Source organism: Bombus flavifrons, chromosome 15, assembly GCF_040668555.2.
Source record: "Bombus flavifrons isolate JBK064 chromosome 15, iyBomFlav1_principal, whole genome shotgun sequence".
Classification (NCBI taxonomy): domain Eukaryota; kingdom Metazoa; phylum Arthropoda; class Insecta; order Hymenoptera; family Apidae; genus Bombus; species Bombus flavifrons.
The window spans coordinates 10,067,327-10,086,050 of record NC_138456.1 but is presented as its reverse complement, the minus strand read 5'-3'; the positions used below and the strand labels follow the sequence as shown (position 1 = coordinate 10,086,050).

Sequence of the window (18,724 nt, the reverse complement as noted above, 5' to 3'; positions counted from 1 at the left end):
GGATGATATTTCGAGATTACATCCAGCGATTAGATACGTACTTGACACTGTATTTACGATTAATTGTCAGGATCGCGTATATTACCGCGGGTCTTCAACGGGGTAAGTAAATTAATAGCAGCGGCGAAGAATAATGGCATAGAAATTAGAGTTGGTAGCACGTGATGGAGAGAAATGAAGCAGTCTAGATAAATGTGTGTCCAGAAACTAATAGTTTTAGTAGTCGATTTTTTAATTTACAAATTGATTGTTCCCAGTAAATAATATAAGATTTAACCGTAAGATAGATTCAAGATGATCGTTGTCTATAATTACGATCCATTAACACCGTTACTAATAAAATCCACTATTAGCGCTCCTTACCAAATCTATGTAATTAAGATACGCAGAGAAAGCATTAGGCTGCTCGTAAACAGAAGTCTCATCGTTAAAGTCTCGTTAGAACCCTATATTTTGTTACACGATCAGCCTACATAGGTCCCTAAAGTATTAACCATAGTAGTTATTTTCCAAAGCATTATTCATTCGTACGCTCGATATTTCAAAGTCTAAATTCATGTAAAATACCACTGAATGGTGTAATAATTGAAGGCGAGTGCAGCGTTAATTAGACTTTATATTTCTTTATGACAAATGCAGCTTTCCAACGCAGGAAACTCTACTCTCCTTTTACTTATTTATCACGAGGAGGTGGCAATTGCAGAAACATTAGAAACTAACGCGTTATATTGTTTGTAAAAACGCTGTCTGGAGAAACAGTTGCCAAAATATATTCTGCAACTGGAATTCCGTATCTCTCGTTCGTATTCCAACGATCGTTACTACTCGCCCATTCGTATAATTCGTTCGGATCTCTTCGTTACGAAGTTCGGTGGGCGAAAAAACCGGCAAGGAAGACCGCGCGAATACGCGGCAATTTAGCAATTCAAAGCGTCGATCCCGCGAGGCCCATAAAATTCATTCCGCTGAATCTGCTTCTCAAGCGATCCGTAAAATGCCGGGACGGTAGTAAAGTTTCCTTTGGTTACTTTCGACGCTCATCGACAGTCATTGATCGAGTTAAAGACACCTCGTTGTATAGCCAACCGACGAAAGACAATATTATTATGGCTTTCTCCTGTCCTGCGTATTCAGGTTATATTTACCATGCAACCTAGACACGGTGATCGAACGTTCATCGATATCATTATCGACAAGTGGAACACTTTCTTTCGAATTTCTTTCGTAGATACGATCGCAATAGGCAGCCTTGAACTGAACGAATAGCTGTGAAAAGACATCCTGATACCTTTCTCGTCGTTGCTTAAATAAACAAAGAATCGTAAGGAGGCAAGGAACAACATTGTTCGGGTGCCATTCCGTGAACTGTAAGGGGTGAAACGTTCGACGTAGCGTTATCTGATTCGTGAGAGCGATTTGAAAGAGCTGAAAAGACTGAAAAGGTTTTTGTACGCGAAGGGGAATTCTCTTTTGTATGCCGTTCTGGATGATCTCAGAGATTTTACCAGCGAGATGTTTCTATCGATGACGTAGGGTAAGAGTTACGTGGGATTTAGAATACGTACATAGGTCAACGAACTATAAATACAGATATTTTCTAAAACGATCGATATCGACGTAAGATATCTGGAAAAAATTTCCATCGTTGTTTCGCGCTAGTCTCTACGAAAGGTACTCAAGACGAATAACAACGAACGATGGAACGTGCGTAGATTTAGACGCGGAGCATTTAATAAAATCGTCTGGGGCGAAAGTGTGTCACGTAGCACCCTTTTCAGTCCCAAATTTCCTACTTCCTTTTCTACTAAAAGGCATTAAATTGTTAAACAGTGTCGGAATTACGGAACACAAAGATCGAAAGTTTATCGCCACGGAGAACTAGCTAATTTACATATAGAGATGAAGGTACAATATGTCGAGGCGCTGTCCGAAGAAACGTCCACTGTAGAGATCTGTCGTAAGGATTAGAATTTCAATTCATGAATTTACATGCAACGTTATAAAGTGTTAAGTGTCCCTGAAGGATGCTTCTGTAAAACGTGGCAGACATACGGAATATGGAAATATCGAAGATTATACAGGAGGTATGGGATATCGAGGAACGGACGTTTACATGTGTTTAGAAGAAACGAAGCATGTAATACGATACAGGTACGTATGTACGCGGCAAGTTAAAAGAAATTATACGACAGATCGAACGTGTACTATCGGCTCAATCAAATTATTAATAGTCTCGAGCAACATATAGGTGCACGTTACTGCGCGTCCATAGTTTCAAGCTTCCATCTCCTTAAAAAGCATCGAGTTGCATGTTACTCTCTTAGGACAGCGAGATATCGCGAATAGAAGGTCGTTGAAAAGGTTACAGCGCGCGAAAGAAAACTGCAACTCGAACAAAACTCGAAACGATCTAGAGGCCTTAAGATGAAAACCGCGTGCAATTCCACCCCTGAGTACGCTTTATCTTTCTTCAGAGGCGATTCGAAAGGCCGCAGGCTGCCGGTTCGATTCATCGTTGGTGAAAAAAATCGCTGGCCGATTCGCAGATTGCGTCTCAAGGCGACTCTGGTCGGCACAATCGCGCTCGCTCGTATATAAGCCAAGATGAATCCCCGAGCCATCGTACGCGTAATGTCTTCATTGAAGCAGCCTCCTATCATAATCTCGCTATGATGGACGAGCGGTCTTTATGCGGGGACGCAGAATGGAACGAGATTAAACGAACAGTCATCAATAGCGTGAAAGGCGAAGCTCGTGGAAGGAACGTGCAAGGAAAAAAGGAGGGAATGGATTGAAGGGGGTGACGAGACGACTCAATTAGTCGCGTCCTACCCGTACAATCTGTCACGATATACGCGAAACTCTTTTCTCCGAGTCGGCTATTGCGAGGATCGCGCGCCGCCGGCGAGAGAGTCGCCGCGATTTGCACCGGTGACAAATAACGCGTCGTCGAGTGATCGCGTCCGAACCGAGAGAGCGAGAACGGTATCATTCGGGCAAATCTCACGACCGATTTCCACTTTGTCGCGTATAATTTTCCTTCGTTGTCTCTCTTCGAAAATCTTTATTTACAATCTCATCGCTTGTTATCCTAATTCAGCCACGTTATTTCTCATGGACGGATAGATCGTACGCGTGAAACATCCTTGCGGATGTATATTTGATAAAATTCAAATGCTATAAAACCACAAAGTCTTGCGTCTTTCTTCGAACAGCGTGTAAGAGAAAAATAAAACGTTTGAATGGTGGACTGACGGATTCGCGGAAAGCCTTTCGTAGGAAAAGTGTTAATTACGGTTAACAGGCTTCAGTCTGTTTCAGCCGGGCAATATCGCTATATTAATTCGTTCGCGCGCAAAACTTAATTCGTTGCGCTTCCCTTCTGCTCGTGCACCACGTATGTAATTAAATTCCTGCGGATGGAACGGTGGATGTGCAACAGCGGCAGAGGCTCGATCGGACGACACCCCGTCGTATACGACGTCGTTCAATGCATAGCAAGTAGCGCTAGAAAATCAGTTGCCGGTAACTCGGAGCGTTCTGTCTACGAACGAATTGAACGAATCTACTTATCTCTGCTGTCCTAGCAGCGTTACGCTGCTAATCCACCCTGTATACAGTGGGTCACGAAAGCATCGGTACGTCCGCGATCAAGTCTTTTGTAATTCATCGTCGTGACAAACTCTTTGTAGTCTGGATAAACGGCGCTGGAAATTCCGAGTATGGAATCTCATGTTTATTCTGTGATATATGTAGATTTTATGGTTTGTTAAGCGTTTAAATCCCTTCTTAGAATTTTTGTCAAAGTTTCTGATTGTAGTACACGAGTAGATGAAATCTGAGAAATTTGTTACGTCGATGTTAACCGGCAAGTTATTAAAAGCGACGAAGATTTAGTTTTCGAAAAGGTACGAAAGCTGCGAAAGGTTTTAATTGAAAAATATGTACACGAAGCTTGACGTTAACCTATTCGTTATACGATACGAGCTTCGAATGTCCGACTAATGACACGAGCACACGTTTACCTCGCTGTACACGCTATCTACTATTACATCGTTAGTTAATTGGACTAACAATGAATCATTTACCTAGTAAGGCGGATAATTGGTAATTTACTGGATTTACATTTGTACGTCTAGAATATTCTGATTGCGTTTCAACATTCGCAAACGAATTGCATTTATTCATACGGTTAATTAACAACTCACATAAATTTTCGTTTAACTCCATAGCAGTGACTATAGGCTATTAAAATTTGCATACATTTTCCAATTCATCACGAGTTCTTACGAATGATTTACGAGACGTCTTTACGCGAAACGGTTGTTTAGTCGAAGATGTGGCACGAATCCTTTCCTATCCGTACCTTTCTTCAAATATACCTCGTGCCTAATCGCAAATTTGTACGGTATCGTCTGAAATATGGATCGGTGCAAGAGAATTGTTGAAGCTGGCTTTGTCCCACCATCTTCGGATTCGGCTGAACACGGATGAAACCTTCGACGAGCGCTGGCCATCGTGAAAGGGGCAAAAGTCCGCATCGCACGGTGAAAATTAAAATTTCTATAGAGTTTTACGTAACAGTATCGGTCGTATTACTCTCTCCTGCGGCACAGTAGTCCAGCTATGGTTTGTCGATAACGCAACTGCATGCAGTTGCATTATTGCGAGGCAAAGATGGGAGAGGTTCGTTGGGGTGGCGTGGAGGGGCAGCGAAGAAGGTGGCCAAGCCAGAGAGAAAAGAAGAAGGAGAAGAAAGACAAGGTGGAGGAGGCGGAGGAGGAGGAGGAGGAGGAGGGCACGTTGGCGTCGCCTGGAATGCCCGCGGACCACGAACGGTGCCGGTACGACGGGTTTACCTTTTACAGCCTACCTACCGGTCGTTTCACTGCGACTGCACCTTCCACGTCTGCGTTACCACTCTTTTTCGCCGTCGAATTTCACCTGGCCGGATAAAGAACGCGAATAGTTACGCGGCTTCTCTCTGACCTCTGCGTTTCTTTCGGTTTCGTCCATGACAACCCTCGCTTTTTCCTTCTCTTTCTTTTCTTCGTTTTTCTCTTTCTTTTTTTTTTTTTTAATTACAAACAGTAGGTACGTTGAGAATGTTCGAGAGAAGAAGTTGTATCCAACGTTGTATCTAGATTCCTTTGTAAATTTTTGATAAGCAACTACGACATGAAACGTTCATTTTTACGATCGCTAACGAGCTTCCTGATCGACGCTTTCAACGCGTATTGGATATTAAAACAGCGCTGCACGTTGCACGCACGACGTTGCACGAACTTTAAAGAAATTCGAATCTTCAAAACGTTGTCCCAGGTGTATAAATTGTATACAGATGTCACATTATCTTCTCTCGAAGGAGGAAAGGTGCTATTATTTCGCACTGCTCTCGGTTTACATCGGTGGCTTAATTATTAACACTCCGGCTGGAATTAATTAACCTAGCTCGACGCGTTTCGAAAGAATGGCAGAGAAGGACGGAAAGACGGGCGAACGAGGATGAGGTAACTGCAAGTATCATCGCGTAGATGTCACAATTTCCACGATAATGTTTATTCATGATCACGATTAGCCACTTACCACGCAGCCTATCGCTCCGTGCAGCGTGGCTCGTGAATTTTCATGGGCCATTACTTTCTCGTTCTTGAGAATCGATCCGATCTTGATGCACGAAGCCCAGTCTCTCTCCCTTTCGAGTCAGCAGAACCATAGAATCGCAGATCCGTTCTACAATCGCAAAAAATTTGCCGCAATTGAGTAAGTTTCAGTCGCTATAGTCGTTGCGGCTATAGCTAGGGGATGGTTTATTCGAGAGACAACCTTGGATGGAAAATAAGATCCAATAATTGGAGTACAATTTTACTCGTAGATAATAAGAAGATGCGCATCTCGTACAATTTTTCCCCTTGGTCGTTGGACGCTCTCAAAACCTTCGTTATCGTGTAAAATCTTCAGCTACCCAAGCGATTCGCAATTTTCCTTAATTCGAGAAAAAATGTAGACGAGATCGCCATGCGCGACGAACTAGCGTCTTAATCCGGAGACCTGGCACGCCACCCACGTGCTCGCGGCTCGTTAGATGACAGACGCAATTTGACCCATTAGCACAATCGCACAACGTGGCTAACGGAACCGGCGGAGGCGCAGACCGGAAAACAGCGGCGCGATTCAGAATGCCAACGCGTGCCGCATCGCGCTCGCCTTGCCCTGTATGTCCATATACGCGACCAGTCGCCTCGCTCACCTACGAGTACTCAGGCGTGCGTGCACGCGCTCCCACGAAAAGGAATTTCTCTTGGACCAAGACCTGGCAAAAGCTTGGTACCGACGACAGGATTAGCCTGGCTGTCCGATGAGTCTACCATTAAGATCTTCGACCTCGACCAAGCGGAGAGATCCGACATTGCCACAGAGGATACAATACGTGGCAAGCTAACGATCGTTTATCGAGATGAAAAGTGGGCAACGGCTCGTTTCGCTATTAATCGGGCCGAGGGGCCGGTGAAAAGGAGCAGGTAGCCAGAGCGTCGAATGAGAAACGCGGCCATCATGGGCAGACGCGTGTAGAAAAGAAGAGCATCGGACAGGTCCGGTTTGTCGAACGTGGGCGCGATGCCCTCTTCTCGCAATGATCCCCGCGATCTACACACAGAGAGATCCTGTACCCTTGTCACCGGCTGCTCCTCCAGCCCCCCTTTCAAGGATTTCGGATGAAAGGTTGGCGAGCGGCCGAGCGGCCGAGCGGGTGAACGCACCCTGAAAGCCAGGACGTTGTCCCTAGACGCCTACGTGGGTTTCGTCTGGATCTGTACAGGCCGGCTATAGGCTAAACCGCGGCAAGGACCCGCGGTGAATTTCTAAGAAAGGCTATGCAATTTTCGAGGCCTGTTCCGGAGCGGTCTTGTTAGCCGACACGCGAAAATTTATCACCCCGTCGTCGTTACAAGCGGCTAACTATCTCTCGTGCTCCTCGCGCCGACCGGATAGGGTATCATCATCAGCGCGTGATGAGCGCCGTGGATGTAATGAACGGAATTACTTCGATGGAAAACTTCGTGTATCATTCGAGCGCCGTTGGACGCGGCGAGATTGAGTTCTTCTGTCTGCGGATGACGCTGTAGGTCCTGCAGGATCCAACGAGAACAGCAGAATTTTACAGACGCGTCTCGAGAAATTCCTTCTCTCGCGATAACCATAGCAATAGATGTCAACGACTTTGTCCATTTGCGACTGTTTCACAACGTTTCTCTATCGATTACAGCATCGGAGCGTCTTTGTTGCATTATCGCCATGAGTTGCATCAGCCAAACTCACATACCCGGACGATATTTTATTCCACGCATTTTCGTTCGAACGAGAGGATTAACAGGAACTTGTTAACAGACTGTCGGTCGGCCAGGACGATTTGGCCACGCCAAATACGATTATTCACCCCGAATAGCCCCTGTCCTTCGTGGACGAAGAAGGCCTCGCGAGACTTCGTTTCGACTGATCGTTTTATCTGAATCGGCGAATCTAAGAAGCCAGAAACTAGCACTTCGGCGTGGAAGAAAGCCGGATCAGCACGATTTCGTTCACCAAGCGGGCCAAATTAAACGAACGAGCGACAAGCAAGGAATTCGTGCGACGAAGACGTCGCGATTCTCGTCGTACCGCGTCTTCGCTCGTGTCAGATCGAACGGATGGCAGACGAAAGAGAAACGACGAAAACATCCCTGCACGAGGGAATGCGGGGATCAAGTTGTCTCGGGACTTTTCTAATCCCGCGACACGTTGGAATTAAAACGGCTTGTCCGAGATGTCGTCTTCGATTTAAACTATGGTCTCTTTGGAAGATGGACGACGCGACGTGGACATAAATATAGAGCATTTCCAATTCCATTCTCGCTTCTTCTCTTTCCGTTACTAGACGGACGACGTTCTTTGCTGCGGGTCGAACTATACGGCGTGCAAGTTCTTTCAATTACAAAGCCATCGAAACGTCAAAGAGTTTACGCAACGTTGGAACTTGATAAATCATCGTCGAAAAGAAAGTTAGAATGTCCTATTCTTTGGGTGATTTGCTGGGAACGATCGCAGATAGCTGCGAGCTATCCATCATCATCGAAAGAACGGTCGATAAATTACGTCTATTAGGGAACAATTAAAAGAAGGAAACAGGTAGCCACTCTCGTCGGCTTGGGCTAAGAACAATGCGGCAGGGCGAAGTTTGCTCGGTTCGTGTTCAGGTCACTGGTGCGCAGGCGGACCGTTAGGAGTGGAACATTGTGCATAGCCATGGGCATAATCTTAACTTCTAAGAAACGACCACTCATTGATCCTAGGCTCTACTATAGACGACGACATAGGTCACGTCCACATAACGGTCACCACCGGAGAGGACACGTGCCTTTAAACTCACGGCTCGAGCTAATCAACTTGACACCAGCAGGAACTGCTATTGTAATCGGACCGCCTGCTGCGCTTTTCTTATACAGAAACTCTTGTCCATAAGAGAATTTAGTCGTCCACACGGATACTCGAATACTTTCGTCGAAGGCTCTCCATGGGTATTGTCTTTTCACTGAGTAATGCAGTAGTACGAGGTAGGTGGATTTGTTGGAGGATGTGAAATTTATATTTCTCGATAGCTTCTAAAGATATTGGCGTAATACGAGAATTGATCGGAACTCGCGAGTAACGATAGAAATATACAGCGTAGCATAGATAAGAAACCGATCAGAAAAATTAAAAGTATTCCACGTCTGGTTTCTGTCTCTTAAAACTACACGCGTATCGTAGATACCAAACACGTTCGCGTCTAAGTATAATCAATTTGAGCCACAAGGACGAGCAAGCTAACAAGCTTTTTTATCACACTACTCGGACAAGCTTCGACACAGTCGATATCCTGCACGACGCACTACTGACCAGTAACCTGTCGACGGATCGAGGATTCACGATCGGAAGATCATGTATCAAGCATACACGTTTTCCCATCGTTCTTTACCACGAGACCTGAACAGACCTCTGACGGCAGGGCAGCGCTTGGAATGATACATAACGTGTCACGATATAATAGGCCTTCTCGACCGTCTATTTCTGTTGCATAAAACGATCCACTCGAGCCGATCGAGTAGATGCCATAAGATAACGTGTCTGCCTAAAAGTCGCAATCGATCAAACCATTGTAAACCTATTTTTGAGACTCGACGTCAGCGGAACGGGACAAGGCTCGTAGACCGTGTACGTTCGCGCGTGTGATTGATGGAATACTGTTGCAAAGTGAGACGCGATACTTTGGTCGTGGTCGGTGGGAAATTAAACGCGTGCGTGCTCGTAAGTTTGCCGTTAGTAATATAAGTTTTTGTTAATTCGTTTTATAATTTCTGCACCGAGCATTACCTGCATCCTATAAAGTTCTATTACCCGCGATTCGCATAACTTAATCGCAAACAAATACCCGTTAACCGTTAGCCTGAAAAGACGTAGCAGGTACGATCAAGATGCAGGAACACGAAGGAATTATACATTTTCCGTGAAACCCATTTTCACGCGTGATTAATATTTTACAAAGCAGACACGTATCCCAGTTCACGGCGTCCGTAGGTCGCGTATTCAAGCATGCACGTAACTTAACGCTGATTTCTTCGCGAACGAGCGAAAAGGAACAGGTGAAACGACAGCCGGCATGGGAACATCCTGTCCAAGATCGCCCGGGGTCGATCGCGTTGCAAACCGCGTGATCCATGAAGCACAATCCATCAAGTTACAGTTACTTACTGGCGGGCGACGTGTTATCAATCGATAACAGACGATAACACGAGCAAACGTCCTGACCACTGGCAATTACCGGCCACGGTTATTTACCGAGCCTTTGACGAATGAAAGGCATGCAAGATGATATTCCAGGATGAAAAACTACGATAGGCGGTGCTCGGTTTTACCCACAGACGCGTTTCGTTAATGATAGATGGACGTCTGAGAGTCGCAGCTTCGATCGAACGATTTAGGATAGCCTTTTCCCGATTAGAACGCGAAAATTCTCTTACTTTTCTTACTTTTGGGATACGATCGAACGAATAGAATAATTCGCAGTTAGTAACGAAGAATTTACCGTTGGTTACGGAGTTTAATTGCCTTGAGATTTAATCGCTCGATCGTTTAAAATTACAGCACGATCGGATCTGACGACTCGCCGACCTTGCGGAGGTCCGAAACTTCTGTTGCAGAAGCGCGATACTCGTCCCGGCAGTTACGTCAACCGAGTGATTTAACGAAAAAGATGGCGCGTGCGTAAGGCGACCTGGCAGACAGAGGTCAGATTTTCCGCGTAAACTCGTCCACCGTTAAGTAGCTGGAAGTACGAGCGAGCGCTATCACCGGATCTGGCATAATGATCCATATCGCGCCAGGACGCGGCGCGCGATTCTCCGGACGAGGCTTTATCGCGGAGGCGGACACGCAGGTACGCTCGCTACGCGTCCTTCGAACTAACCAAGTTTCCCGGCGTCTGGTTATGCTAATTATGTATATCGTGCACCGCTATTACTGGGACACATTCGCGTGGCTCGTTAAACGGCCGTGTGTCCCATAAATAATAACTTTATTTTGCACAGGTGGTGGTGTCGGGACCGCCGATAGGATTCTCGAGTACTGGAAACACGGTGGCTGCGTGGGAATTCGAGTTTCTCTGTCGATTCTCGACCGTGGAAAGAACTATGTCACGGGAGGAGGCGAGTTGCGTTTAAACAGCAACAAATTCAGTCTATCGGTGTGGCGGGACCGCATTCCGCTCGGGCAAAAACGCGTAAATTACGCGACGAACGGGCCGTCGTTATTCGAACGAGCGGCTAGCCAACCACGAGAACCCAGCCGGACGGTATTTCGTCTCTTTCTCTCCCTTCGCTCTCTCATAAGTACATAAATTAGCCGCGCGGCCGGCCGGCAAAAAGCTACACGACGGAAGAGCTAACGGGCGACGTCCACGACACGCGAGTGAATCGCGGCTGCACGTGGGAGAGCACAAGCAAATAAAGTACGAATAAAGAATAGAGTCTACTACTGTACTACTTGGACGGCCGTGCAGCATCATTAGCCGCGACGTCCAGCTTCTGATTTCCTTCCTTCGTTCCCCTTTGCTCCCTTTCCAAGCGAAAACCGCTTGCCTCCTGGTATCCGAGACGAGCCTCGACGTTTTGTATGTTAACACGCGATACGCTTTGCTCGTACTGTTCACTGTTCGGCTAGATACGCCGCTTGTTTGCGATTTCCCTTCGCGACATTTGCGTGCGAGTTATGAAAAGAGGGTTGAGAACAAGCAGCATGTTTGATTTTTACCAAGCCTCGGCTTCGCCGTAGCTTGTTCGCGGTTGCAAGGTTTCGATTCGATTGACCTTTTTGCCAAATGCATACACTTTCGCTCATCCCACGCAGCCGACGCCGATTTCTCTCTACACGACGGTGTCAACGTGTCCTTTGACGCGAACGGTAATTAGATGCTTTGAATTAGAATTTCTTTTCTAGAGTAACATTCTTGTGTAGCGGATGCCTCGCGCTGCTTCCGTTTAACGAACGAATAACTATTTCGCTTCTATTTTAAGCGCGAAGCTAGTTAACGCGCGCAGTTCTTTCGTTACACTCTGATACTTTACGATTTCTAACGAAATGCATACGGATACCTGTGCATTCCTAATAAGCGCGTATGCTAGCGTCCAGCTAGCCAGAAGAGGGTTAAGAGCTAAAGGGTCAAACGTGCGGCAAGTTGCGATGCAACGTCAACGAGACCGCTGCAGAGGCTCGTCAGTGCCAACGTGCATCGCTACGACGAAAAGTAGCCGATACTCGGGTCGTTGACTCGAACAGGACGCAAGGGATCGACAAACAAAGTAAGGGATAAGCAGGGATAGGGAAGAACGTGGCCAGTGGCGTATACGTACTACGTAGCCACGGCTCGTAAGAGGAGAGCGGCCAGCATCATTAGCCAGAACGTCCAGTTGGCGATTTCCGTCTGCTCGTTTGTGGGACGAGACGCTCACGGGCTGCAACGTGGCCTCGGCGAAGGTGGGGGCTGATCGCCCTTATCGGGTAAGGGGGCCCCCGGACGACGCTCGATGGTTCGTACGGTGAATGGATACCTGGTACTTTGTTCTCGGTTCCCGGTACTCCTGTGCAGCCGGTGCTCTCTCGCCGAACATTCGAACACGAGTTCGATGACCCTTCGACTTCGCAAACCACGGACCGCGCGCCCCGTCTACGTTCGAACGCCGTGCCGCGCCGCGCCGCACCGATGGCCAGGGCAGCGCCCATCTGTGACTCTCCGAACGACCGACACCACCCCGTTATACATCTGCCTCCGGGATTCCGCGATTCGTTAACATTCTTGCCGAATCGCTCCCTTCGCCTTCGTCAGACCAGATCAACGGAACGACGCGCGATGCGAGAATCGAACGGGAACTGGCACCGGAGATCGTTTCGGTTTGACGAAACAGGTTTCTTATCTTTCCTGCTTCCGAAGTTGTCGATCGTAAATGACGACCACGTTTAATTATAGTTTTCGGAGATTTCGAATTTGTTACTACCGGAGAAGATTAGCGGACTGTCTCATCGGAGCAACAGGTCCTTTGATCATAGGATGTTCAAGATATCGGATCTTAACGAAGTAGAAGATACGAAGAGACCAAACAAACAACCGGTATCGACCATACATCGAGAAATTAATTATAAAGTTATTTAAATTTCGATTCGTTCGTTGCTCGAAGCTTACCGTAGCTCTTAAAATAAACTACTTTACATGCATTTCGAGTATAGCCGAACGACGCGAGAATATATTAAACGTCTATGAGAGAAAATTAATCACGTTCGATAATTTTACTTAAACGAATCTAGCTTTCGATCGCGATAAGGAACTCCATAAATACGCACGTAGAACTGCAACAACGCGAGGACTTTGGGGCTCCCGAGAAGCTGTACGGACAAACAAACGTACACCCCTGAACGCAAAGAGCAGTCGCTGCTAAACTAAATCTTGAGCGATCGCGAAACCTAAATTTCGCGAGGACATCCATCGAATAAATCTCGTAATTTAGCGATTAAGCGAATGACGAACGCGTTGAGAGATTGCGGAAAGAAGTTTCCTATTCAAAGGAACGCCATTGATAAAGTTTCGCTCGGATGAGGCCTGCACATTGTCTTTTAAACCTAGCATGCCATTAGGAGAATAGTGCGCGTAGTCGAACGACTGCGATGTTAATGTCTAAAGTATGTTTCCTCTCGCACGTACCGCTTAATGGCCGGCGTTCCTAAACTGGAAGAAAGGATGGAGCTTGGAGTCCGGCACGAAGCCAAGTATCCAAGCTCTCCAGACCAGACCTTGCTCGATTCAATGGCATCGGAGTTATCGGCGAACATCGTCCGGCACCATTGCTACGAAAAAGCGTTCCACGATTAACCTTAAGTGCCGCTTTGATCTGCTGATGCCAATAGACAGCGAAACTCTCGTCGGTGGTTAGCACGAGGAGATACCGGGTGAAAGCTCGTTTTTCCTGCGGCGCGACAAAATTCTTTTCGAGTTCTATCCGTAGGTAATCAAGCGAAAGGTAAATTTGGCGCGGAATAACGCGCTTGATCTCAAGGCTATCTAACGTTTATAATTTCCGATTCAATTTCCATTTTCATCGACTGGGTTGTGGTTTTAATCAAGGCGATCGATTATCGCGATATTCGATACAGCTATATCCGTTCCGATAAATAAACAAGCTGAGTCACGGTCAAATTGTTCTGTAAGAAAAGTGACCGTATTTTATACGAAACGAAACGAGGATCTTGCGCTTCGTACCTTGCACAGCGTACGATTACGAGGTTTATTTGTTCAATTCGAAGAAACAAAAATACCGCTCGAATCGATTAAACAATTTCCCATTTGCACAGAGCGTTAAGAAGAAAATGAACACGGTACGCTTAATACCTCAAAATTTTTAGCCAATCGACCGAACAACGTTCCTTCGTCGACGATAACTCATGCAGTATGAAACTCGAACTTCGAAATCACGTACACTCGCGTAGCCAGGGAGAATGGAACGCCCCTCGAATAACATTCTCGCGTATCGACAAACGCGCACCCTATCCAACCTGCGAATCGCTCGGAACGCTACCACGACCCGATTACGTACGATGACGCTATCTAATCGCCGTCGAACGATGACGTTTCGTAGGAGAACGCAAAAATGTGCGCGCGTGCATCCAGCACCGACGTTCCGATCGTTTGGAAATCGGAATCGGGCATAGAATCGAGTCGATCGCGCACCGGACATCGGGAGATCGCTGTCGTCGCGCGTAGTCCACTCGTAAATCTCGTCGAAAGCAGAAAAATCATGGCGTGCAGAGGAGAAGGTGCGTGAGGCTAGTGAATTTTGTATGGGCGTGTCAGGGCCGTAAACCTTTAAAATACGATGTTCCCGCAGTGGACACGTTAATTGCTACGTAGAATCGCCCGGATGAAAGCGGCCGTTGATAAATTGCGTTGTTAAGCCATCGTGTACGAAGTACAGCGTTATCCACGCGATACGTGTTCGTGTCTATGATCGCGCGTGTGTTGCTCACCTGGCCTGATCTTTCGGCTCTGATAAATCGTCCGCCGAAGGACTGAGAGGTCCATCGACGACCTCGAGAAGTCGCCTCTCTCGCCGATGCTGCCTCCAACGGGCGAATACGCGGTTACACACGCGCCGATCGCGCTCTCTCACCCTTCCTTCCTTCCTTCCTTCCTCCCTCCCTCCCTTTTCCGTCAGACTCTTTTGCTCCGACAACGGCGGCGCGGCGGACCGATCGAGGATTCCTACGGGAACGCTCTCTCGACGTCGCGTCGCGGCGCGCCGTGCTCGAGAGCATCGCCGGCATGGCCGACAGATAGGCATGCGTTGAATGCATAACATTTTTATCTGATCGGAAGGAACGTGGAGACGGCGAAATGCGAACGACCGGGCGAACGCCCGAAACCTGGAAGTAAAAAGGATTCAAGGACGCCGGGGATGCAACACGACATTCAGGGATTCGGAGTCGAAGCGGTAGGAGGGTTCGACTACCTCGCTCACTATTAACAGATCGCAACGATCAATGATGCAAGTAACAGTTTCACGACTCTCTCTACTTGCGTCTAGCACTGTTTCTCTTTTTTCTTTTTAATCGATGAATTTTCTCGTTCTAATCGCCGATCGCGTTCAACGTATCTACCGATAAAACGAAATTATCGATTCTAGATCGTTAGCTTTCTATTCTTCGAATTGAATTTCATTCCGGTACCTGAAATCAATTACTTCGCGGAATAAAATTTATTTGGCATTTCTAATTGATTTCCTTTATCAGCTATCCCTTATTACACCATCTCATAGATCGCATCTCTAATTACTCGCATACTCTGCTCCAAGACGATAATTGATACGAGAAACGTAACACAGCGTAATTAGAACGCGTATCTTGTATATAATTTTCACTTTTATACCATAATATCTATTTTCCTATCGAGAAATATGAGGAACATCAGGAAGGAAAAGGCTACCATTCACCGGTGCTCGGCGGAACGGCATCGACGGAACCGCGTTTATTGCCTCGGTTTCCCCTTCAATGACTCGCAAACGCAACCGACCACCATGATTTACACGGAACGCCAACTCTTTCCGGAACATTTCGTCGGGAATTCCGCAACGCGGTAAAATTCAAATCGTCACGCTTCACCGAGAAAAGTGGGAACAGTGAATTTTCACCGAGAAACTTTCACTCGCGTCAACGCGATGCTCTACGAAATTCAAAACCAGAATCTTGAATCCGTCTTCTTGAAAATCAGACATCTTACTCGGATGCAAATTCAACTTCCGATACGTAAGATATCGATTTCACGAATAGCAAAAGCGACTCGATGCTCGAATACATGCGCTACCTACACATATACACAACGTACAAGGCGCGTTGATGTTGCTCAACCTCGGCTACTCGGTATATGTGTCGAGGTACGTTCGCACAATAGAGTGCAACACAGTCGTACGGTTCTAGATGCAAAAACGAAGGCAGAAACGAACGACAAGATTGGTCGTCAACGTGGAGACCGTGACAAAGTGACCGAGGTTAATAAACACGGTGAACGGTCACGGAGGACTGGTTAGGATCTCAGCTTGCCACCAATCTCGCCAGCGAAATTCCACTATAATAGGAGGATGACCTACCGCTCGATGACGTAATATCTTCCTAGACTTTTAATGGAGCTTCGTAACTATGTGGTCTGCCGTCTGATACCGCCGACACCTGCAACCTTATTCGTGCTGGCTCGCGTCCCCTCCATCGCTCGCAGATAACTGCAGAACGTTTCCTTCGATCGAACGTGACACGATGTAGAAGAGCTTTGCGGCACGCAAGATGAACGGGTTATCAGATTTGTTTCTCCGCTGCAAGCTTCGATTGTATTCCGTAGCGCGTGTATTCCGAAGTGTTGCAGCGTATTCGTATGCGCTCGTGCATGTACTTGTCGAGTGAGGATTTACGTTTGAAATTTTTTAGTAGATCCATCGAAGTCCGTGTTGCGCTTCTGTATCTTCGAATCTCGATAGTCGCTTTTGTGAGAAAGCGTACTTTTCTCAAGTTTAGAGGTGCAGCTTACTTCGCTGCGATTTCTTTGCAGGCGAATCACAGCGAGGTTCGTGAGTATGGTGAGAATTTGAATCTACCTGGATCTATTTGTATTTGTTGGAGAAGATCGAAGACGAGATGAACGATCGGCGATGTTGTCAAGTACGATTATACGGCAAGTAGAGTTAATAGAGGTGTCGTTGGGGATTTTCGAGTGATACGTCGATTGGAATTTACGGGAGGAATTCTGTTGTAACCTTTTGATGTCGATCTAATCTGATTGGACGAGACGATCGAGTTTAGTAGATATGCGACTTTTTTTCAATAACGATCTTCTTTCTCAGAGATTCGTATACCGATCAGTGGTGCGTTTCTACCAAATCGTACAAGAAACATTCTCAGTGAATTATACTGCCGATTGTTAACTAAATAGATCACTTTCCTAGTGTTAAACGTTCCCAGGATTCATTTCGCGTTGCAGCATCGTCGCGATCGTTATCATCCATGCGAAGAAACATTTGATAAAATTGAAAAGCTATTTAACACGGAACAGCGTTTGGAAATAAGCAACGACTCCGCAACTTGCCGTGAGATATTTATATTGCAATTTCGTTCTCACGAAGATATATAACTTTTAACTGAATCTCGAATCCACTGGTTTTCATTACGGTATTGTTGAAATTTACTCGCTTCGGCTAATTGCCAATTAATACACATTCGAATCAGATGCTAGTCCGATTAGTTTTTCCATATTTTCTAACGCTCGAGTCGTTTTGAAAAATAGAAGATCGAATGGTTCAGCGACATTTTACGTTACGTAACACGTGACAAGTTGCGCGTTCCAGATGTAATCGTGAAATTCTCTAGAAATAATTGTCACAAATCACCGATGACAGTGTTCTACGTTATTCAGATTTTTAACGAATTCAGTTCTGCATTACGTCCACCCACTGGTTCGCGAATGATCCAGTAGAATAGATCTAATGCACGGAATATTAGACTCGGGAATTGCCATTCCTCTGAACCGTTGGCTCCAGCTGCGTATGTATATCGTGAGTTTATGACACGACGCGTTAAACGACAAAAAGATCGGCGTTAGGAAACCCACGGAATCGACAGAGGTACAAATAGACATCGTTGATCGGGCAGTTCATAAATATTACGATATTCTAAATACCGATAATAGATACGTAATTTTATGTTCTTGAAAACTAAAAAATATATGTAACATATGGAAGATACATAAAAAGAAATAAATTTAAAGAGAAAGTCAAAGGGTATCCGAGTCTATTACAGATTCGTAATTATCAAAATTGCTCGGATCAAAAGATTCGCCGTCATTTGCACGTGGTTATTACTTAAGAATGTTCATCGGACCAGAGTTCGTAATACCATGTCGGTTAACAAGCGATACACGCGATTATTACTAATCGAAGGAAGCTTCCTTGTAGCAACGTTTAACTGTCCAGTTGAACCATCGACGATTACTACCAGATCAGAACCGCGGAAGGACGCACTTAGGCGATTGGTCTCGGATCCGTCAATTGACCCATACTGGATAAACGTTCTTGCCCCGTGGGTACCGTAAAAACGACGTTGCACCGTTAAAGGGATCCACGAGACGCGCGTTCGATCGGTGTGGGACATCGAGCGCAACGTCGCTAACGACCCGATAAAGCCCCGTTGATGAAGACCGCAGCGTCGATCGAACGTAATGAAGTATAATTGAACCTGGCCAAGTAACTGTCCAGTCGCTTTAATCCACGAACCCGCCGCCGCCTGGCAAACGGTGGGTCAGTGACTTCCATTATTTGGACACTACCGTGTAACAAGAAAAGAATAACGGGAAAGTTATTCGATTAAATCGTCGATAGCCAAATGTTTTCTTGTCGGAAATCTGTTGCGTTTCCATAGGCGCTTCTAACTAAACGTATCGTACTCAGAAGTTGCAACAGACACCTAAGCACCGTATCTAATCGAGTACGCCGAACATGCACGATATTTGCACGTGTCTAGTCACTGATCAGAAATCTTAATTCAGGGTGGAACAGATAATGTACGTTTCACGACCGTGCCGCGAATCGAATGGATAGGCTACTTGTTAATCTAACACCGAGTTAAT

At 46.2% G+C, this 18,724-nt stretch overlaps 1 protein-coding gene and 1 long non-coding RNA gene across 5 annotated transcripts in view; both read right to left on the bottom strand.

Annotated features, from left to right (window-relative positions):
* The window catches only part of LOC138187651 (uncharacterized), a 205,238-nt gene that overhangs the window by 122,241 nt on the left and 64,273 nt on the right, over positions 1–18,724 (bottom strand). The gene's annotated exons all lie outside the window — the stretch shown is intronic.
* LOC138187754 (uncharacterized) lies at positions 5,575–12,294 on the bottom strand. Its single transcript, XM_081833775.1, is given in 5 exon segments — positions 5,575–5,691; positions 11,925–11,988; positions 11,990–12,033; positions 12,035–12,154; positions 12,157–12,294. Coding segments are annotated over 5 exon segments (483 nt in total).